This window comes from Dicentrarchus labrax, unplaced genomic scaffold, assembly GCF_905237075.1.
Source record: "Dicentrarchus labrax unplaced genomic scaffold, dlabrax2021, whole genome shotgun sequence".
NCBI lineage: Eukaryota > Metazoa > Chordata > Actinopteri > Moronidae > Dicentrarchus > Dicentrarchus labrax.
Genome location: NW_026136704.1, coordinates 15,922,198 through 15,946,542, shown reverse-complemented (window position 1 = coordinate 15,946,542; position 24,345 = coordinate 15,922,198). Strand labels below are relative to the sequence as shown.

At 40.3% G+C, this 24,345-nt stretch overlaps 2 protein-coding genes across 4 annotated transcripts in view; one reads left to right on the top strand and one right to left on the bottom strand.

Moving 5' to 3' along the window:
• Positions 1 to 24,345, bottom strand: part of mmp28 (matrix metallopeptidase 28) — a 165,811-nt gene that overhangs the window by 75,134 nt on the left and 66,332 nt on the right. The gene's annotated exons all lie outside the window — the stretch shown is intronic.
• Positions 1 to 24,345, top strand: part of LOC127362577 (cGMP-dependent 3',5'-cyclic phosphodiesterase) — a 139,915-nt gene that overhangs the window by 96,637 nt on the left and 18,933 nt on the right. For 2 of the 3 annotated variants that reach the window (XM_051398418.1, XM_051398419.1), the window contains exons 3-9: positions 16,012 to 16,101; positions 16,348 to 16,436; positions 19,543 to 19,652; positions 20,416 to 20,471; positions 20,605 to 20,664; positions 21,367 to 21,523; positions 22,213 to 22,265. In XM_051398418.1, the coding sequence (XP_051254378.1) occupies positions 16,012 to 16,101; positions 16,348 to 16,436; positions 19,543 to 19,652; positions 20,416 to 20,471; positions 20,605 to 20,664; positions 21,367 to 21,523; positions 22,213 to 22,265 (615 nt within the window). Of the gene's footprint in view, positions 1 to 14,436; positions 15,333 to 16,011; positions 16,102 to 16,347; positions 16,437 to 19,542; positions 19,653 to 20,415; positions 20,472 to 20,604; positions 20,665 to 21,366; positions 21,524 to 22,212; positions 22,266 to 24,345 lie in introns of those variants that run through there. The other variant, XM_051398420.1, reaches the window with a different exon arrangement.

Here is a 24,345-nt window from a genome sequence, read left to right as displayed (position 1 = left end):
ACACAGGTTTATAGCAGTGTAGCAAATATTTATGGTTCATAGAACAGGAAAGACCCCCCGAGCCATCCTCACAAATACTTCCTGTCAACAACTCAAACACACCGTCATGTTTTTACACCTAGCTGAGTAATCCAAAATCAGCATGGTTAAATTTCACCTAAATGTCACTGCTGCTTACTACAGTTTTTATCAGATAGCACAACATAGGTATGTGTATGTTGGTTTTTAAAGATTTGGGGGACTAAACCTGTTTGAAAACTAGAGCAGAATGAAATTAATCTATTAATATTTAAACACACACACTTGAGGATCACAAAAGACTTGAAGTTCCCTCCCTCAGCCTGAAGCTGTGTTCAAGGTGACCCAAGATTTTTTAAAGGAGAAAGACGCATAAGAGGAAAAGAGGTCATGGGAAAGGAGAGGAGGGAGTAAATGGACATGATATGACCCAGTAGAAGAAAAGATGGAGAGGGGAGGCATGGAGGGAGGGGGTGAGGAAGGAAGAAAGGAAAAGGAGAGGTGAGCAAAATGTCAAGGAGACTTCGAGGTAACATCAGGAGATTGAGGCATTGTATTGCTCTGCGTAAATGTGTGTGTGTCTGTGTGTGTGTGTGTGTGTGTGTGTGTGTGTGTGTGTGTGTGTGTGTGTGTGTGTGTGTTCCTGAGCAGATAAACAGGGAAGCTCCCAGAGGGGAGTCCATCCTGGAATTTTTAACAGGAAATTTATTCTACCCCTAAACAATGGTGTAATGCACGCACACACACACACATACACAAAAACACAGAGTGCACACACACACACACACACACACACACACACACACACACACACACACACACACACACTCATAAAGCCTCTGCTTCTCATTAGGAGTGCAAGACAGTACAACCAAACATTTATATCAATCAAATCACTCACCTTGGACAGTTTGTACTTACCTTAGTTGTGTGTGTTTTTCTGTACGGGATGTGTGTTCTTTGCATCTGAGTGTGTGTATGTTTGTGTTTGATTTCATGTTTTTGCAAGTTATTCAATCATTAATATCGTATTTGTGAGCTTGCACCTGTTCATATTTCCATTTGTGTGTGTGTGTGTTTGGGTGAACTAATCACACCGTGTTTATAATTCAATTTAATGCATTTTCATTTTTAATTTGCTGCATTCATGTGCAATAGCTGCCCCAGGTGTACACTTTGAAGTTGGATCTCACATACACAAGCACACACAGCCTCTCAAACAGTGACGTGTTGAACAGAAGGCTGCAGTCGGGTGAAAGGCTTCGCGATTAAAATAACAAGTGTGTGAACATGTGAGCACAGGGAATACGGTCTCTCTCGTTCCTCTCCTTCTGCAGGCGTGTAGGTATCCCTGACTTCCTGCTTCTTTCCCAAAGAAGAAACACTTGGTGTTTTCAGTGTTGACAATTGACAGAGCAAACAACGGACTCAGAGGGAGGGAACATTTGCAGTTACATCACAAATGTCCTCGCAGCCATTGTGGAGAGCTACTGGAGATCTAGCTGTGAGCGAAATAATGGCTAAACATTTAAACAAGCAGGCTGAAAATAACAGGCCTGCATGAAGAAGTTGACAGTAGATTTGTTTCCAGGTTTCTCTGCTTAACAGAGAACAGTCATTTTTCTGGTTCCAGTTATTATCTAGCTGGCAGGTTAATGTGACCATACTAATACGAGTCTATTAAGTACGTTGGCCAAAGAAATGACGTTATACAAACAAAGCAGTAGTTTATGTAAATTCTGCTGAGTGTTATATCACCTGAAATACTCTTACTTCTATGTATTACTCAGTTTTCACCAGGTCTGTAATTTCTAAGAAGCAGCTGTTTTACTCCTAATCATCCCACTTCACAGCTAAAGGTGGCTCAGAAGAAGGTCTTTCACTTGATGCCAACCGAAGCCCCATGGGTGGCCTCTAATGGCTTTGAAGCCCTGTGTGTCCCTGTGAGAGATGTGATATAACATAGATTTAGTCTGCTACTCAGACGTTCACTTTTCCAGTCCTGCAACTATTTTCAAACATGACCGATTCCTGCAACTAGTTGCTGTAGATGTGCAAACTGGAGAAAACACAGAAGCAGAGACAACAATAGCAAGAACGGGAGATGCTGAAGACACCAAATATAAAACAAAAGTGATGCAAATTTGTTTTGTAACTTCAGCAACATGAGTAAAACTTTACTTTGCAGGTCCAATCGGTTTCTATTATTTGCTAGAACAGTTTTTAAACAGTATCCCAACTACGCTGGTGTACAAAAGCTCTAGTTTGCCTCTGGTTCGTATAGTTTTTTATTTAACACATGATACTATCAAAATATTTCTAATGAAAATACTATGAGATCAATAAAATGTGAATTAAAATAATTTTTCCATGATTAGTTACAAGCTAAAATGTGATGGCAACATAGTAAGCGGAGGTGTTGGTTTCATTCCTGTTTGGAATTGTGGCTCCAAACAGGAACTATAAGGAAGAGACGTTTAGACCAGGAGTGCCACTTTTCCACCAAATTAGGTCTAATACTTGAAACAGTCAACAATAAATAATCTTCTTGTTGGGAATAAACCTGCCTCCTGTGTGAACTGGCCAAAGCTGAATAGGGTCGGCCTATGCTACTGTATTTTAATGTCGAAACACTCTACTAGAAGGAAACAGATGTGTTACTGTAAAGTTTTGGGTAAAGACGATATAATTTGATACTTATTAATAAGAAAATGAAGACAGTGAATCAATTGGTTCTAGGTAATGATAAACTGCTGGCATAAGAGCCTGTTAGTCAGTCAGGGAAAGTCAACCAAACATGCCACAATGTTACATTTGTCTATTGGCAGGCACACAATTCAACATACAGAGGATAAAGTTTCCCATAACAAGTCCTCCAAATCAAACAACCAAATACAGTGTTGGTCCATGCCTGGTATGACACATTTTCTTTTGAGTTCAAGTAAGTCCTTCTTTATGGTTAGGGAACGATCGTGGTGCTTTAAAAAATAATAAAGTTGACTGGTGGTTGGGCACAGGAAAAGATCAGAACATCATGTTTTTTTGACCCATACGTCCACCCTGACCTCCTTCCTATACAGACTTCCTCCTTTGCTGCTGTCATTAGCTACTACATGAAATAGAGGGCTTTGTCACTTCAACATAAACTAGTTTGTTTTGGGGCACTTGCTGAAATTATGTTGTCGTCTTAAATTGAATGTTTATTTATTTGGTTTTAAATGCAGCAGTTCTTCCAAGCAAATTCCTCTGAAAAATTAATTAACTGCTCCAAAAAAACTAACTAAACATAAAACATCTGTCTCCAAATTTTCATTTTATTTTGTCTTTATTTTATTTCTAGTTATTTCTCTGTACCAAACTTCCAGTGGAGCCAGTGGAGTTTGTAGAGGAGACGCAATAAGAACCAGAGACTTGTGCAGTGTGACATTATCAAGTGCTGCATTGTGAACTACATGGCAACTGTATCTGTATCCATGGCGATTTTGTTGTGTATTGCACAAGCAGTTTCCTAGGCAGCAACAGTTGTTTCCTTGTTTGAGTGTGTCTTAAAGTGCAGGCATTTTTATTCTGCCACAACAAGCCATTAGTCCTTAGTTACTGAAAACAATCCTTTTGGCAGAAGCAGCCTGTTAAACTAATTCATTTACTTTTTAGTAACGTGATAGATAGATAGATAGATAGATAGATAGATAGATAGATAGATAGATAGATAGATAGATAGATAGATAGATAGATAGATAGATAGATAGATAGATAGATAGATATGTCTAATGTGGAGAGAAGGATGGAGATCATAAGAGCAAGGGAGGAAAAACCCAAAATAGAATAAAGAGAGAAATGGAAGCTGAAAGTAGACGTTCGAGGAGGGTAACAACCCAGTGGATGATAAAAAAGACTGAATAGAGAGTGAAATGGAGCCAAGAGAATGGCGAGAGCATGTGGGTGTCTGTTCCTGAACAGAAGAGTCAGATTAAAATAGAACAACAGCCATGTGACGACAGTGTGACTGTCAAACACCTGCAGCAGAAAGAAAGAGAGAGAGAGAGACAATGCAATGTAAGGGACAAATGTAGACAGGTCACAAAAAGACCGAAGGAAAAGGCTGGGGTAGGAAATTGTGAATAGTGAGACTATGCAAAACATTAGTGGGAACAGAGCCACACAGAGGGAGAGTGTGAATCAGATACAGATGAGCCAAAGGTTGGGAACAAATGAAAAAGAAGGTGACGATGAAGAATGGAGACCATTATTGTGGCCTCCGTGCCAGAGTCTGCAAGAATGAAAAAGTACTGGTGTTTTTCTCCTGTGCGCTCCCATCAGTCTCCCTTTTTCTGGCCTGAGCTTTGAATAGCTCCTTACAGCAGAGCTGAATGAGGGAAAGCTTAGGTATCATTGTGTCTAACAAAGGTGCTATCGTACACGACACATCTGTTGCATTTTCACAAGGTAGTTTTTGAGTGGCCATGATATTTAGACAGCCCTGATTGGCAGTTGTTGACATTTGAGAGGAGGCCAGTCCCTCGGTGAGAACTGATCACAATCAGAGGCATTTAAATTAGACAAGGTGCTTATCATTTTGCTGCATGACTACTCAGTCTGCATCAGGAACAAACACTGGGACGAGACTGGGATATTATTAGAGTAAAATTTTATATTTTATTATATAATTTATCAAAATCATTATTAAAATCTGAACACACATGTTCGACATACTTCACAGGGATGTCAGTATCTCTATTATAATCATCGCTTGGAAGTTTTTCTCAGTATCAGAAATAATTCCGTAATAGTTTCCATGGTTACAGTGCAAACAGGGACTGCTTATCGTTAATCTGGCATGACTTTTCATGGCGCAGAGTTGCCAGAATACAAACAGGATGAAAAATGCTCAATGTGTAGCCTACAGCTAACTCACTGACTCTTCCTGCATCCACCAAAGCATTATTATTTAGTCTCCTCTGTCCATCTATACTGTATACAGATATTTAAGTTGTGTTGGAGACTTAAAAACTGTAAAACCTTCCTCAAAAATATATGCAATACAAGTCATATGCAAATTGATGGCTTTTCCAAATAGCCCAACTTAATAAATGGTATGCCTGGCTAAGACATATAGTGTACATATAAACCTGTAAATAAAGTGAGTGAAAACTGAGCAACAAAGGGCAAAAAACAATGTACGAAAACAACTCCACAGTTTACCAGATTGAACTAAAAGCTTGACATCGCTCCTCAAGTGAGCAGCTACAGCACAAACATTAATGACAAAGACTAACACAAATGACATTCATTGAAAAATTCAACGAGGAAGCTGAGGTGAACGTTCAGATTCATCATCAGCTTAGTCAATGTCGTCATTGTTGTCATCAGTGTAATTGTATGTATGACACCCGATGCAGGAACATTAGTGCCGCTTCAGTCACCACGGACGACTACCACCACCAGAGGCAATGACAGAGGACGAGTCACACAGTACAAAGGATGCTGATGCTGCTCAGTCACAGCCTGAAACAAAAGGAGACATGAGACACGTCTAAACACACAGCAGAGGAACCAATTCATTTACTCACACAAACACTCATCAACAGGAATAAACAAGCTGGCTGGACACAGTTAATCATTTCCCATCAACAAGAATGTTTAACTGTTAATTAACCAGACTAATATGAAGAGTTAGAAACAGTTGTGATCTTCTAAGTTCGGAGCAAATTTTAGTGACATAAATTCTGTATTTCATAAGCATACCCTGTGAAGTATTATAAGTTGTTTTTCGGTTCACATCTTTTGCATCCATGTTTGCTTGTAACAGTATTCTTCCTTGGCTTTGTTGGCACACTTCCTCCACCAACTGTTGATAAGTGTGTCAGCGTTAAACCATCAGTGTGTCACGTCACTTGCATGCATGAGTATCCTACATTAGCAGGACACACTAATAAAATGGGGACCCGTTCTCAAAAACATTCCTCTGTTGTGCTAAAAACTCCACGGACCACCTTAAACTCTGAATTTGAATTCAAATTCAACAAAGGCATGACAAGGCAAATGTATTTGTGAAGCACCTTTCAACAAGGCAATTCAAGGTGCTTTACATCAGACATAAAGGCGTTAAGATATATGCACACATAAATAAAACAACACATATAAATAGGATTTGAAAGGATTAAACAAAGTAAAACTGGAAGCTAAATCAGCATCTAGAGTGAATATAAACACAGGGGTATCAAGAAGTAAAAATACTGCAGTTAACCAGCTGGCCTGTTATACAAATATCTTTTTGTGCATGCATTAGATATTTAGCATATTTCCAGTAAGGCTTAAACCTACATATAAAAGAACAATTACAGAACCTAACACAAAAAAATACCAATAAGAAAACATGATGTTGATATTATGATAATTGAGGATTAATTCTTGTAAATTTCACACCCCTAAATCAGATTATAAATCTCCTGTACTTTATTTCTAACCACTCACTTTTTTAATTCTTTCTCTCTTTTTCTTCTTTAATTAAAATGTAATATTGATGAGACCAGATGAGAACAGCTGTTGTCTCTGGAGATGCTAAAACAGCCTTAGACTGACTGAGAGGAGAATTGGCAGACGTTCATTACTGCCAGAATATTTCTGTCAAGTTTTATAGCACGAGGGTGTGATTTAAATTAATCTTGTTGGATTCGTTATAGATGAGTTCATATAAAATTTGGCCATGGGCATTAATTAAGACATGAAACCTTAACGATACTACCAAAAAAATGTGATATGAATGACTGATGTTCATTGTAGATCTGTGATGTATTAAAGCACATATTGGACATACGCTGACCAAAGTGACAGTGACAGTCGAAACCTCCTCACTTTTGTTTCTGTGTTTCTTGGCTTTTCTCCAAATCTTCTCACAATATCTCAACACTCTCTCCTCTGAGCAACGTGTGAATTTCATCAGTGAGCAGCTTTCTGTCATTATGGAACTGGGTTCCCCCGTTTAGACTGTCAATTTCTGCCTTTCTGTGTGTTCTTTCAGGTCTGAATTTAGTTTCTGACTTTCTGTCTATCATCCACCTCCCTTGAGTCATGCTGAGGAAATATTTATGAATTATGGTCTGTTGGCTGGTCTCAGTCTAATAACTTCCACTCAATACTCTAGAAATATCCTGTCTATCTTGCTCTTGCTCTCTCTTTTTTTCAGCCTATCACTAGCTTGCTCACACAGGTGGGTTAATTAACTGGCTGCACACGTAATGCACCTGTTTCTCCTGTTCTTCACACAATGATAGGTTAGCTTCATCTTCATCAAAGCATCATCACTTTATTGTTTTACACATCCAGACCTTTACTGTGTGTGTGTGTGTGTGTGTGTGTGTGTGTGTGTGTCCGAATTTCTCTCTGTGCCTCCATTGATTTAGATTAAATTTTCATCAAACTCACTCTCCGGTTTTTGTACTCTTTGATTTTTATTATTGCAAATATCACTGGGACGATGTGCGTGTGTGTGTGTGTGTGTGTGTGTGCACACGCATGGCAGGGGCCCGTCATCATGGCTTGGCTGTATTCTACAGTGCATGTGTCTCCAGTATGTTAGTGATGCTACTGGAGACCCAGCTCTGTTGGAATAACAACCAGGACCCACTGCAACACTACCAGCCTCCCTCAGGCCATGCTGTGTGTGTGTGTGTGTGTGTGTGTGTGTGTGTGTGTGTGTGTGTGTGTGTGTGTGTGTGTGTGTGTGTGTGTCCTCCCCTCTCAAACATACACTGATATAGTCTTTACATTTGCCCCTCTTCACTCCTCTCTCCCTTTAGTGACTGACAGACAACTGAAAAAATCAATCCCCATCAGTAATTCACTCGACTCAAATGTTAATAAGTGAACAGTACATCCCCTGTTGACTTAAACATCCTTGGGTAAACATACAACAGGTTACGAGTGAGCAAGCTAGGGATTTGCTGAAATGCACAGAGGGGCTTGTCAGAGCATGTAGATAGTTGGTTTTACATAAAAATGTATAGGCATGAGGGAGGATGCCTTTAATCATCTGCAAGTGTGACACCATTACCCTTCATCCTCTTGCTGTTAGATCAAGGTCGAACTGTAAACCTCTTGAAATACAGATTGGCTTGATTCATGGACGGCTCTGTGAACAATGCAGCAGATAAGAAATAGTTACCCTAAAGGCTCCAATTAGCTCCTCAAACTAATCCTCCTGGTCGAGTCTTTAGCTAAGCTTGGTCTTTAACTAATGTGGCCAATTTACAATATCAGTACTCAGCTAACTGGCTGATCTAAAATCTTATTCTCCACTGAATGTGTTACCTTCAGTACAATCAAACACTATGTAATGTGAGTAATATGATCAAAAACAGTGCCCTTGTTCCAGAGGTTTTCTTTCTTAACAATAAATAGATCTTGTATGTTTTACATCAGTTTGAGTCTGACTCAACTTTTATAGCTGAGGAGGGATTCATCTGTTTAGTACTGCAAAATATAACTCATATCCTGTTCTGCCCATGCTCAACAGTTAAAGCAATTTACAACTGACATCTGGGACAATGACTCAAAGGGAGTGTAAAAATTGTACAATCTGTTAACAGGTTCTGAAGGGTTTCCTAGTTTGTGTCCATAAAAAGGGGACTTAGGAATATTTTGATTGTGTTTTACAGTGATTTATTGATATTATCCTGTGTAATACTAACTTTAGTGAAAGAAAATGTCAAAGGTAGTAGCAAAAGACTAATTTTAATGTAGCTATGACAATTGATTTGAGGGAGAAGATCAGTAGAAGAAAATTAAGTGGTATGATTTACTTTGATTAATATTACAGTTTTGATTGTGGGCGCACAAGAGACAGAAATTGTGTTGGTTTTATAAAAACAGGACCTGTGAGTCATGCGTGTCACATCGGCTGATCTACATCAGATCCAAGTAAACAGTTATTCACCTTTTCTGACAAGACCATTTACCAATACTGTCAAATAAAAGTTGGTCTCAAATAATAATATCTAATCAAATGGAGCAGTTCAGAAAACAGGGATGTTTCTTTCTCAAACAGTAAAGCCTAGTGAGCTTCAAGGCTCATTATTTACCTTGGAAGCATCAGCTGTCACAGAGAGGGAACAAACAATCTCCATGACAACATTTCCTATGTTGTCGTTCTGTTTCTTCATATTGTGATTAAAACGTTGTTATTTCTGTACACACAACTTCTATTGCATGTCCTTCTGAACCCTTCTCCTTTTTTCATTTGTTAAATGATTTCTTTCTTTATCTGTCATAAAGCACTTTCATAGAAATAAAATTCAAACAAAAACAAACCATTGATAAAGGTCATGAGATGTGGCTCAAAGCTTTCTAGTAAGTGGAACTTATGTATCGACTATCAGTTTCTTATGAAAATATAAATATTAAATAACAGGAAACCAGACTACAATAGAGTCCTTTCTCTCGTCACTTCAGTTAAATACAAAAACAATCAGAGACGTTACTGAATTTAACTTGTCAGCTCCTCCTTAATTCACTCACTTGCCACACAGCTGTTAACTGCTTGTGTTGCTTTCTTGCTGCACCACCACAGCCTCCTATTCTTTCTTCTTGTTTATCAAAAATATTTGGAGGGATTTTCTTGCTTCTTACATCATGCATATTCCACATCTCTCTGGTGTCTCCACAGGGGCTCAAATCCGCTTCCTGCTGAACCCTTCGCATGCTGCAGTTGCTGTATTCAAACATAGAGCCCCTCAGAGAGCAGATCCTGCACCACCAAATACAACAACTGTATAACTATTTGCGCAATTATGCTTTCACCATTAGAGACCAAAAATACAGCAAACATGAAAGCTGAGCTGGGTCAAATAGCTGTGGGAAATCTTTTTTCTTTAATCAGCTTAAAATACAGCTTATAAAAATATGTACAAATCAGACAGTATCCTGAAAGTTGTCTTTCATAGAACAGCTCCAAACAATATAGTACTCACTGAATTGTTCTATGTGCCATAAAGCTCACCAGGCAGCCAAAGCAGACTGAAATACACCTTAGAAGGAATGTGCAAATATCACCTGGCCTAGTTCTGCTCAGTGGGAAATTATCTTGCTATTATACAGAGCTGATTTGGCTTTATCCTGCTTGCTACAGCTCCGTCCATGTAGACTTAATTAAGCTTTTCAGTGAGTTGTCCTCCTGGAGTTATACTCCAAATGTCTACCTTCCTCTCTATTACGTCTGATTTATGACTGCTGTGGCTCAGGGAAAAGATTGAATGAAAGGGTAAAATTTTGCCCTGTACTTTTTTTTTTTACCTACATTATAAGCAGGTCGACATTTTCTTGTTCAACAACCAAGTCCTGCTTCAGTACGATCTCATTTCCATACCATTATACCTGTAGGCTGACCGCTATGTTCTCAGCTTTTTGCACCTTCACAGAGATGTTTAAGCCCTAAGTCCACTCTTGGAGGGAAAATTGAGCATAGAAAAGAGTACACGCCTTAGAAAAAAATTCCAAAAAGTACAAATAAAAAGTTGGGAAAAAGATAGAGGATAAAGGATTATGTTGAGTTTAAATTTTACTTATGTATCCCAATATCACAAATCTGCCTCAAGGGGCTTGGCAATCTGTACAGCATACAACACCCTTTACCCTTAAAACCTCGATCTCAGTAAGGAAAACTATCCCTTATAAGGTGGGGTCAGTCATTCTGGAGAGAGATAGTTGGTTGTTTCATTCCCAGGTCATCAAATACCGACACTTTTACCTTTATGGTAAACAGGAAACAAACAAAGAGGCTCGGAGCGAGCCACAAAACACAACAGGTGGTGTTTGTGCTTCGATCGATGCTTTGGCAACCCAGAGCGCTGACATTTGACGACGTGGAAATGAGACTCAACAATCAACTATCTATCTGCAAAACTCCATCTTTGCAGGGAAAATGTAAGCAATGTCAGGAAGAGCAACAGATGAGGGTTTCCCTTTCCCAGGATGGACAGAAAAATGTACAGTGTGTTCTCATTGGCAGGACAAATATAGACTATAGTACTGGGCTTAAGAGATATATTGAGACTGAAGTAATCAAAGAATATGCAGCTAATTGAAACTTTATTTGTTCAGGGTCAAGGAGGCCAGTGGTTGGTTTAGAAGCTAATACCAGCTTAGACAACAACATTAGAAGTAAAAAAAACCCTCTAGTTTTGATTAATGCTCAAGAGCTTTAGTTTTTCAATAAACCATGATGTAGACCGTCTTGTGAGACTAGTAGAGTAAACGTAGTTGTCCCTGAGGGGAAATTTGTCTTTGTGCTACAATCTGTTGGTTTACAAAAAAACCCAATCACAAAACAATGAAAGAGGCATTTGACTACAGAAAAGGCTGTTTAAGTCAGTGGTACAATTTGGACTGTTGCTGCAGTGAAAGGAGCCAGGATCACAAGCAGTCACTAACCAAAGTGATTGCTTGTGGGTAAAGTTGACAGGCCAATGTGGCAAGTGGTAAATACATGAGCACCGACATTACAAGGACATGCTAGTGTTGCTTCAAATTTAATACGAAAGTTATCTCACACCACAGAGCAGAAACCTCTATCTCACGTGATAGAATCGAGTCAAAGGTGTTACCACTGCAGTGAGCAGGTTCAGGAACAAACTGAGTGTATCAAGTATCAAGAAGTGCCGAAGTGGCTATACTAAGAGGACTGAAGGTAAGTTTGGAGATAAATTCTCGGGGGAGATGGTCTAAAGAAGGCAGAATGATCTGTTTCTCTGTATAAAGCAATTCATATTGATGGAGATGGTGTTAATATAAGAGCCTTAAATGAGTTGATTTTTATATAGTTAGAGGTTAAATTGAAAATAGACTTATAGATTATGGAAACCCCTCCACCTCTTGTAGCTTGAGTAGCATGGGCATTGGTAGAGTCACGTGGTAGACAGTTATCTGATTTTAATTAAAAACAAATTTGATAGTCATGTTGGGGCTGAAAAAGTATGACGTATTCATTGGAACAAGATTCCTCATTTAGTTAGTTGAACATTTTGGTTTTCTGTGCACACAGCAATGTGGGGACACAATTCTCACTCATGTAGGACTTCATCAGGTGCTTTGTGGGATACTTCACCGCTGCCAGTGGTGGGGATGATAATTGGATTTTTGTGATTCATACATTTAGGGAAAGAGAACTTATGAGTAACACGGTGGGGGAGTGAGGCAGTCTCAACGAAGACTATCAGTCTGAACATATTAACTAAGCTTTAAACCACTGAAAAGTTTTTTTAGTTTTATGTGAGCAGTGTCATGCACAAAATGTCAGATGGTTAACAAAAGAGCTTAAGGAAAATATGTGTCCATGTGTCTGAGGGGGAGTCTTAAAAAGATAAAGAGAGAATATTTGTGTTTAGCTATGCTGATCACCGGTGCCCTTTAAAATGTCCTCCGAGTGATTAGAAAGGCTGCAGATAAAGACAACACCCTGATGAAAGGAGGAGTGGGGGAGTAGCAGGAGGAGAAACTTGGAGATTGACGTACAATTTAAGAGTTTGTGCAGATGGAAAAATGAGAGAGGTGTGGATAAAAGATGGCATGAAGGGGGTAAACGAGAGGAAAAGAGGTGGCCAACAAAGTCCCATAATTCACAGTGTGTATTACATTTAAAGAAAAAACATTTTATTGTTATTATTCATATTGTTGCATAGTGGAGACTGGAGGATGATACATCCTGCTTCAGATGAGTTAACAAATTATAAATGACAGTAATGCAATGAGTAGAATGAATATGGAATATATGAGAGTAATTCTAAAATTAAATAGAAATAATTCAATATAATAAATATACACCATTATCATAATGGCTCTTCACATTGTCCAGTCATGAGGTCTGGATCTCCATTGTCAGGGGGGATTTGATGTCTCCCATATTAATACATGTACTTTGTTAGGGCATTTTCAACTCAATTCAGATAAAAGCTCTAGCAAATTCATTGAAATTGAAATGGCATTAGAGAAAAACAAACTGTATTATTGCAATGAAATCATGTTGCAGTTTTCATTCAAATTTTAGAGACTGTCATGCTTCAGTTTTGAACTAATTGAAGGATTACATTGTCCTCTATCTAATTCTTTTGCTAGGGAGGTTCAGTGACCCCACTGGATGAGCTCTAAAAGTATGTTGTTCAATTAAAAACAAAGCTTTCCCTTTCAGTGCCCGCAAAGCTGACATTAGGCTTTTTCACGTGACAGCAACAAAATGGATGTACATTTGTGAATTTTAAGATAAAATGGTAAAAACAATTAATTAATCATGTTAAAATGAACTTTCATTAAGCAAAAATAGAAGAAAAGGTTCCGCTATCACTGTTGCTTGATTGGGTGGGCGAATGTGTGTGCATATTGTGTGTGTGTGTGTGTGTGTGTGTGTGTGTGTGTGTGTGTGTGTGTGTGTGTGTGTGTATGTGTGCGTGCATGTGTGTAGTTGTGAGAATGTGTGTGTGTAGTGATGGGTGGAGAACCAGGTAAATTAATATAACAGATGGTTTGAGGTTTATGGCAAGAAATGATTGTGAAAGGTCATAAGATAGAGTTTGACATTTACCAAGGCATACATCTTATTGCTAGTAATGCACAAACACACACACACACACACTGTTACATGCCACACACACAAAGGATGGCAGGTTTCAGCGCCAACCCTCGACAAGTTCTTGACAGCAGAGTGGGGAGGATGGGAAGCCAGATACGTATGCTGTTCGTCTGCTGTACTTTCCATCGAACATTACTTATCAGGATTTGCACAAGCATTTCAAGATCTGCAGCTTAAGATACATCACACTCTCTCTCTCTCTCTCTCTCTCTCTCTCTCTCTCTCTCCACACACACACACACACACACACACACACACACACACACACACACACACACACACACATTGGCTGGCACAGCTCCAACTTCATTACAACAGCACTCTGGCAGGCTGATTGAGTGATCAAAGCTAATCGCATTTAATCATATCTAATCATATGTAATAACCAACACTGAGTGCTCAGGCATGACAAGGCTCTCCACTCTCTCTCCATCTCTTCCTTTTCCTCTTCTCTCCTCCCTCGCTCCTTGACCCCTTCTCACTCCCTCACTAACAACTCCTCCTCCCTGCTCCTCTGCCTCCCATTCCTTTGTCTTCCATGTTTGCTCTCAGTCAAAAACAAGGCTGAACATGAGTGAGAGACAGAGGAGAAAGGGGTGGAAGGAGGGTGTGAAAAGAGGATAACGATAAAAGAGAGGGTGACAGATGGACACCCTCGGTGTAACATCGAGCCCCCCAGCAGGCACAGCTCATTGTACCTTTGTGGTATAGTATGCTTAAGGAAGGAAAAAGATGTTCTTCCTTCCGGCTCGGCTGTGTGACTAACAGCTTTCTCAGAACAACTGGAAGAGGATGATCTGGCAGTCAAAGGCAATACTTTAAACATTACCGTCTTCTTTCCACTTTATATTCTGTACACAGTTTTAAAAGCTGCAGCATCTTAAGCCTCTGCGATTTCTTCCAGCGTTTTTCTATGCTTTGATCAGATTTTGAAGATTCTCTCTTAAGACTGCGGCTACATGTAATAATAATGCAGTGTGATAACTGGAACTGGTAGGGATTTAAGTAGACTGCACACAGAGTGTAAATATTCTCATGGTATGAATTCATAGCTGTCACCTGGGATGTTACGAGCACTCATCAGATAGAGTTGGTTGTGGTTGTGAGACGCTGCAGCTCTGTACGTCTGTTTCTAACGTTTGCGGAAGGTGAGAATGAAAAACCTCGAGGCACGAACTCAATCTTCCATGACCTTAAAATAAAACTTCTCCTGTTATCACAGATCGGCGCTCCTGTTTTTCCCATTCCTCTGCTTGTCTACCCTGTTTTCAGACCTAATCTTTATTAAAGTAGAAAGTTGTTTTGAGAGGACCAAAAAGTGCACTTGAAAACAAACTGCTCTCACCTTGCAGTTATATTGTCCCTTTTAAGGTGTTAGTATGCGTCAAACAAAGTGCTTCTCTAATAGTCACACATGGCATCTGAAACACCGCCCCCTGACACCTTTCTAACATTGGAAACTGGGAGGGTGGGGGGTTTTCTTCTTTCCAAAACCAACAATTGGACAAGCACTTTATGTAGCAATTGGCCCAGTCTTTTCATGTTTACAACACCATCATGCAACACCTCCACTTGTATGACTCATCGCATTTTGCCCCTCTCTTCTTTGCAGCCAGCTTTTGCCCCACCTTCCAGTATGGCCACTATGGACACGTTCGTTTTGAGCATACACCAGACTTGAAATTACTTCCTTCTGGTTTGTTTCAGCTGTGATTAGATCCTTCATGCCTGTCTGTCTTTAGTATGTTTTATCAAAGTCAAAAGAGATAAAAATAGATTGCCTCTCATTAAATTCGATCAGACTAATCAGAGGCAGACAGCAATTAAAATAACCAGCACTCTCCCCTTTAAGTTAAGTGCTTCTAGCCAATCTTCAAAGAATGCCTCAATGATAAGAAAGTAAATATCTGTTATGTAATTTGTGAAACATGAGATTTACGGTACTGCCGCCATACACCATTGCATTTCACAAATGTTCAGCTGCTTCTTGCCAACAAACACTGCAGATAAATTGTCAAGTGCTTGGTTTTCACAGTGCCAAAATGAAACAAAAGCATTGAGTGTCCTGAAGAGCAAACTAACTCCAGTAATCCCTGACGATGTCTGAGTTCAGTTCATTTTTAAGTACCCTACTTGTGCCTCCAACAACCACAGCCTGCTATGCATTTACCGAGTGTGACACAGTTTAAATATTGTTTCAGAGGCCTTTGCAGCCTGCCAAGCTAAATATCTGGGGAAGAGCTGTTGCAACATAAACCTTGTACCCACCAAAAAAAGAAATTATTGCCAAGGCCTCAGGTTTTTGGAGCCACACATTGAGATCACAAACAAACAACCAAACAGACATTAGGGCATCTGTTTGTCTCCCTCCTCAGGATGCTTTGCTGCGGCTGGCGGCAGTTGTCGACGCACGTTCGCTGCGAGTGGCCCTCCGAGACAGCATACAGGAGCTGCTACCCAGCACGGTATTCACATACACACACATGCAAACATTTGCACAAACATCTGAACATAATTGACATTTCCTTAATTTATTACTTGAAATAAAAGCTTCCCGTTAGTATTCAGAGGAGTGGAGCTAAATGCCTCTGCCCTGACATACGGCCCAGGTCTTTGTAGTATATGGATAAGGCTCATCACTCATTAAATTAATTAGAATCTGATTAATGATACAAATGAATGTGCATGTATATGTGTGTGTTTCATTCCAGGAGTGTGTCTGCGTCTACATGCTGGAGGGACACTCAAGGCTGCTATCAGACGACCCGCCACATGAACTGCCACAGGAGGGAAAGATCAGGTGTGCACTCTTTGTGTGTGTGTGTGTGTGTGTGTGTGTGTGTGTGTGTGTGTGTGTGTGTGTGTGTGTGTGTGTGTGTGTGTGTGTGTGTGTGTGTGTGTGTGTGTGTCTGTCTGTCAGTCTGTGCAGCAAGCCGTAGATGTTTCACAGTAGAGCAAGGGAGTGATGAAGAGGGGAAACGGAGAATGTTTTCTCTGTGTGAAAAGCAGGTGTCACCTGTATGAATGTGAGCTGCTCAGCCCAAAATCACATCATCAACAGAGACAGGAGTGTCACAGAGAATGATCTCATCATCAAGACAAATGAGGACCTTCCTCGTCTCTCTTATCTTCCCATTTTTACCACCTCTTACTTTCTTTTCCCCATTCCTCATCTCTATTGCTCTCATTAAAAACTCTACCTTTATGTCACTTTTTCCTCTCTTAATGCACATCTTTCTCCGTCTCTCTGACAAACTCTTTCCCTCTCTTATCATTTGCTATTCCACCTTCCCACCTCACTTCATCAGTCAGTCGTTACTCTTTTTTTTTTCCAGCCCGCACTCTCCCCCAAGGGGCCATGAAGCACTAAGCCGCCTGTGTTTCGGTCCCCACACCCCTCTCCCTCCCCGCCGCTCCTCTTTCTCTCTCACCTTCAATCCCTCTCCCAGTGGAAGCGTTGCAGGGCTAATAGCTGAGGTGACAGCGCCCGGGGTCCCTCAGCAAGACACGGTGATCCTCTCCTCTCTTAAGTGCTCTCTGAAGCTCTACAACCCTGTGTGCTGCTGTGACGGTTGCCCAGGCTCCAGCAAAAACCAACACTGCATTATAGATGAAACTGTCTGTTTGTCAGACAAGAACCCTTTTTCCAACACCTCATTGCCACACAAACATGGGATCACACACGAACATCCTTATTCTGACACAAACAAGACCACACGTATGCACACACACGCACAGACATACTCACACACATGCAGGCGCGAGGTAGTGGGGATATTAAAAGAGCTACAGGGCACTTTGTTACTTCTCTCCCTCCAATTCACCTGCTTATATAAGCCTGTTATCAAGACCTTGGCATACACACACACACAAACAAGCACAAACACCCACACACACACTCAGTGAACCCATCTGAGAGGCAGCAGGCCTTATTCCAGCCCACTTTCTAATACATACAAGCCCATTAACTGGACCTTGACACCTACATACACACATTTACACACACACACACACACACACATAAAAAAGCACAAACAAGTTCAGCTAAGATAGCTTCCATTATCGTTTATCCTCTAAACCATTTGTTCTGTAGAAGATAACTGACATCTTATAGCCAAACAAGCTATTGTTGAAAATACTGCAAAAGGAAGACACACAGTCGAAGGTCTAAGAGATACAGAAGACAGTGATACACAAACACAATGCAGTTGCACAACTATTTTCCTATAATTAACCTTTTCAGTTGTGGGTTACTTTTAGTACCATCTAAAATAATACCCTTTTTGTAAGAAAAACTATTCATATTGAATTTCATTTTGCTATTAAATTTTATGTTTACATTTTGTGTGAGTAAAATGCACAAATGATCAAACGTATGGAGAAACACACAGCCTAATAAATGTTGCAGTAGAGCTCCTCCCGATAGGAAGTATTTCACTCGCTGTTGACCACTTTGTGCAAAACGTCATACAGAAAATTACACAATAAAATATGCATATATCTTGAGAAAGACATAATGATGCAGGATTGGTCTGAATCAGAATTAACTATTTAATTTTTTGTTTGCACATTAACACCCCATCAGCTGTTAGGAACTGCAGTGTTTCTTAATGATGGTTAAGCAGTTACGACAAATGGAGCTCATAGTGTAGCAGGAACATGAAGTCATTAGCATCACCCAGATCAATTAATCATCAGCTGATTTTTATGAGTGCCAACTACACACCCACGCACACACATTTACTGTATCTGAGTGGTGTGTTTAAATGTCCATCTCCGAGTCTTTGCTACTGCTTACTGTTATCACTGTAAACACCACGCCAGCTTTGACCTATGTGTCAATCTGAGCTGCTGTTGCTGCTAACTGTTGTGTACCTTTAGTTGACCTTATAGCTATCTCCATACACCACTCACCAGATATGTAAACATACATTTTATTATCTAAAAGGTATATGTGCAGAGAAAACTAAATAACAGTGTTTTTCCTAACGCCCCGGGGTGGGTTTTTTGCTCTTTCCGTGCCCACTATAAATTGGGTTCATGGTTGTGCGGGAAAGCTGCTTTGAACAATGACATTACACAAAGGTCAGCTGTATTTGCCACAGTACTGTAGTAAACGACGATGAGAATGTTTTTTTGACTGAAGTGGACTATTCCTCGGTGAGCTGAAATAAATGGACACTTTTAAATCAATGCACCATGCAGAGATTTGGCTGCAATGGTTCGAGGGGATTTCAGACTCTGTGAGCATGTAATGGAGTGACTGCTGCTATGTGTGTGTGTGTGTGTGTGTGTGTGTGTGTGTGTGTGTGTGTGTGGGTGGGTGGGTGGGTGTGTGGGTGTGTGTGTGTGGCTGCTGGAGGGTTCAGTAGATTATTATGTGAGGCATATAGATTATGAATTTACCTTCAGTGACACAGATGTGCGTTTTGCGCATGTGTGTGCAAATGAATGTGTCTTTGTGTCCTTTGGCAGCAGTCAGCCCAGAATAAATAAATCCCTGTCTCATATTTTGGCATAAGAAAGCTGCCTTCTGTATTAAATATAAGACATACAGAGACCTTCACCATTATCACACCTGGCTCCCACACACACACACACACACACACACACACACACACACACACACACACACACAAATGGTTGTATTGAGTTCATATAATTTCAGAATGAATAATACTTCTATTCAGACATGTTTTGGTTAGTGTCAATGAATACAACACATCTGTTTTTGCAATGCTGGTGATTGTTTTTCCATTTGCTCCAATTGTCATCCAAATCTCCTCTTCCTCTTTGTCGCCCCAGCGTCTGACACACTGTCTGTCCGTTTCTCACTCTGACTAATGTTCTGTAGGTAATAGCCTTTTCTGAGTCAAACTCAACTTGTATCTGTCTGTCTTTCTCAGGAGTATTGCGGACCAGCTGAAGCGATGTCAGTGTGCCGGTCTTCCTGTGTCCGAGCTGCCAGAGAAATACAGAATCTGCCTCGCAGCACCGTTACCAGCACACAGAAGAGGTGTGTGTGCAGCGAGGGGCTTGAACGATATTGGCGGACAGACAAATGGACCAACATCTGAGTTGTGTGTGTGTGTGCTTGTTTGAGGATGTGTGAGCGTGCGCCTGTGCATGCAGAGGAACAGAGAGATGTGAGAACGTGGGAGAATAAACAAACGAAAAGAGGTACAGAGAGAAGTAGTGAACAAGAGATGATGATTGCAGAGGGAGAGTTATGGAGCCGCGTGGGCAGTAAAATTGTACAAGAGACCCCCCTCCAAAAAAAAAATGCAATGAAAGGTTTATGATGAGAAATGCTGAAATGTAGTAAAATGAATAGACTGAAAATGAGAGAATAACCTGTAGGGATGTAATCATGGAGACATCTTAAAGTACATACATAAATCTCACTGAACAATTAATGATGTTATAGAGGTAAGATTTAGCTTGTTGCCAATGTGGTAAACTCATTGTTCTGTTGGTTGTAGATCTCATTATTATCTTAGAAATTATTTTGTCCAGAAAGATCTGCGATGAGAATAACAAATGAAAGAGAAGAAAAGAATAAACACTGTATGCAAGGGCATGAGGTTTATTCTTTTCCACATTCATTTCCCCTGCATATTTCTATTAGTATTAGAACACGAAGAAAGAACAAATAAGATTAAACGCGAGACAAGGACATGGAAAGAAAATTAAAGGAGAGTGATAAAAGGACCGAAAGTCTGTTTTGTCTGAGTCAATGCATTAGTTATTATGAATGCTTTTTCCTTTCTTTCTTTTAGCTGTTGTCATTCCTATCTTGGACCAGGAGCGGGACAAGGCCATCGCTGTCTTACTGGTGAGTCCTTGAACTTAGGGAAATACAATATCGTTTCAATTAATTGATAAACCAAAGTAACAAATGCAATTCACTAGATTACATCAACACAGCATCGTGGACTGGACCGGACTGAAATCTGTGTGTTTTGCAGGTGGGCTGTAATCCACTGTCTGATCAGGATGAATTGCATCTTAACGTGCTGGAAAAACATGTAAGCTCTCTCGTTCTCTGTCTTTTTTTGGTCATAAATGTGAAAAAAAAACAACAGTAGCTGACTTACTGGAAGAGTTGTCTCTTTATTTAATCAACATGTTTCGGCACAGAGCCTTCAACGGGGTGTTTTACGGAACGGGTAAAGCACAGCATATACTCTACCAGAAGGCATAATCTTTGTTAATTAATTAATCTAATGAGGACTAGGCACATAGATGGTTATAAACTTACAGATATGATAACATATATATTATATTATAATACATAACAAGATTACATAAACATCAAAAATCACAACAATCACAAAAGTAAAGATAGTATTTAAGTAGTAAACTGCAGTATGAAAACTTGAAAATTATGTTTTATTAATTATCTATGAAAAAATAGTCCCTCAATTGTAAGTTTCTGAGATTCTAAATCAGGAAAGCTTGTTTATTAAGAGAGTTAATATCATTACACCCTCAGTCCTCAACAGACCTTATCAATATCAATAAAGGAAAAATCCATCTTTGAGTGCTTGTTGAAGTGGCCTTTAAAGATGAGTGGCTACTGGATGTTTTATATGGTGATGCTTGCTTTAATGCTCTTTCCATTCATTTTTGTTGGTACTCAGAATGACCAGATGAAAGATAAAAACATGACGTTAAACTGTTTATGTTTAGTCTGATGATGTGTGTTTCTGTGCATGATGTACGCACAGGCCTCAGCGGCGTGTGTACGAGTCCAGGCTGTTCAGACATCCTACCAGAGGCCTCCTCTCAGCCCCTCTCCCATACAGTCCCACAATGCACTGCTGCACCTCAACGTCTCAGACCAGGACTACTGCGAACTGGACCGCAACATCCTGCAGCTCTGTGGTATGCACACAGACACACAGAAGGCGTATTGAATAACTCTTCTTAAATCTTCTTCACTCTGTTGCACACACATATACACCTTACATGTCCTACACCTCGTCAATACAAACACAAAAGTCTGAGGGAAACATAATTACACACACAAACACACACTGCTGTATGAGAGGTGAGGTATGTTAATAGAGTAAGCCCATCTGGATAAAAAGCTCTATGAATTTAGACGGGCTCTGTCTGTGGCACGAGGAATGTGTGACAGCTCCTGTGTGAAAACATAACGCTTTGCAAAAACACTGTTTAACATCTCATGCATAATGGAAGTGGACTGGCTAATACACACACATACATCAACATTGTTTACTCCTTGGTAATTGTCAAAAAATATGAGTTGCTTTAGTCACCTCAGTTTGTTCCAGCCTCTGCCGCGCCTTTCTGCTTCTCTGTCCAGCTCTTTGCTTCTCTCTCTTCATCTGCAGTCCAGGCAGGCAACCCTCCATCTCTTGTCTTGTCTTCATTATTAGGCCCTCTGTTAGCTGGCTCCTGTTCACCCTTCCCCGACCTCGCTGTCTCAGTGCATCCCTCCCTGGATTGCTTTCTGTCTACATGAGTACATGCTCTGCATTCCCTGTCTGTCCTTGCTCCTCTCTGGGTTTTTACTCCCATCTCTCTCTCTCTCTCTTTTTGTCCTTCAGGTGAGCTCTTTGACCTTGATGCAGCCTCTCTTCAGCTCAAAGTCATCAATTATGTAAGTGGTTGAGATCACTCATACACTCCCTCATGCACACACACACACACACACACACACACACACACACACACACACACACAGTTAAAGTCGTACAGTACATGCAAAACATGAAATCCTTCCCTGTGACTTTTTCCCCTGTTCCTGTCATTACCTATACCACAAGCTTTTTATCACACACATACTTCATCAATCTCCCCATAGTATGCCCCCCTCTATATATATATGATGGACTCTGTAAGAAGGAGGGAAGCAGTGGGAGAAGTGTAAAGATTAATGAGGAAGGAGAGAGAGAGAGAGAGAGAGAGAGAGGAGGTGTCAGCTACAGTATGTGCAGAAACCTGACAACAATTTAAATGTATGGAGTTATTCAGAGATAAAGAAAATATGAGATAGAGAGGGATAAAGCAGCAGCGAGGAGAAAGATTTTAAGTTTATACTGCATCAAAGGAACAAAGTCTCAGTCCATCAGAGGTTCTGAGAATCCCAGTGGATGTTTGTGCATACCTCAGACCCTTTTTTCCCACTCCTTATTGAACATAAAGGACTTGTTTAGATTTTTGTGGTTCTGAATTTTGGTAAAGCAGACAGTGAAGTCAGTTATAATACTTAATAATATCAAAAAATGTTAAAATCTGATTGTACAAATACCCTTTGTGGTTTAAGCACTGTTTTTTCTTAAATTGGAACTTAATTAAAGGGACTCTGGTGCATAATCAGAAGCTCATTTTTGCCTTTTTTCTTCATTTTCTATTATGTTTTCTGTCAAAGTAAAAAGAAGACCTCATTTACTGCAGTGATGAGAGTCCTCTGTGGCATAAAATCATGGGGGATGTAAAGAATCTGGTCCTTTTGAAAAAACAGGGTATGTTTCTATGAAAGCGGTCAAATCCAAACAATTATCACCTACCTGACCTTCCCTGCACCTGTGCTACCTTGATGGTGCAGGACTAGACCCATGGAGTCAAACAACACAGCTGCAGCACTACAGCCTGTGAGTAACATCAGCTATTGATGGCACTAAACCAGAATTTGTAGTAGTTTTTTTCCCTGCATCTGAGGGAAAGGAGAGGGAGACGTGATCGGGGAAAAAGGCTGCAGGGGTTTTAAGATGTATTTTGAATCCGACATGATTCTCCCTGTTCATTGTTACAGTTGTAAAAAGGGGCGAGGGGAGAAGGAGGAGGAGAGGAGGGAAAGGGAGGAGGAGAGGAGGGAGGAAACGGAACGGGATATTGTTGCTTCTGAAGAATCGTCAGTTTGGTGGGAAGTGCTTGGGGCGGCTCTTATGGGATTAACAGCATTTGGGAAAAAGGGGGGTTGAGGGGCTTATTATTATATGTGGGTGCAGCGACATGCTTTATGTGTGTGTGTTTGTGCTGCATGTGTATGTGAGTATGTGTGTGCATACTGAGTGCCTGCGTGTGTGACTGGGGGGGACGAGCGTGTTGGCAGTGGCTGGTGTTTATCCCTGTCCTGCTTGTTCTCCATCCAGCTCTGTGGATTAAAGGGGAGAATGATGTGTAAGAAAACATTGCTCCTATAACTGTGTGTGTGTGTGCATGTATGTTGTGATCATACGTGTACCTACAGTATTTGTGTGTACAAGGTGTTTGTTTTCCCACGTCAGAGTGAATTTCAGTCTATGAAGGTGAATAAAATATTTCAGCAGCAGGAAATTAGTTCCAGCTCCGCAGGTCTTACAGCAGCAGAGAGTGAATACACACCCCTTTGTTTACACACCCACAGACACCTGTGTGTGTGTGTGTGTGTGTGTGTGTGTGTGTGTGTGTGTGTGTGTGTGTGTGTGTGTGTGTGTGTTTGATTTGTTTATAGGGATTTCGCATTCAAGGGAAAACCTTGATCTTGGTCTAAAAGCATGTTACTGTGTTTTCTGTTATTTACAAGTTATGAACGTTTTAAAGAGATTAGAGTTTCTTCCTCATTCAGATTCCAATACCTAAACTTGATGTATCATCCGATACCGAGTACCAGTCTGATACATGTGTGTCAATAAAGAGGTTAATATATCATAAATATAAATATATCAGAGTAGCAGGGTCCCATTTCGGGGATAATA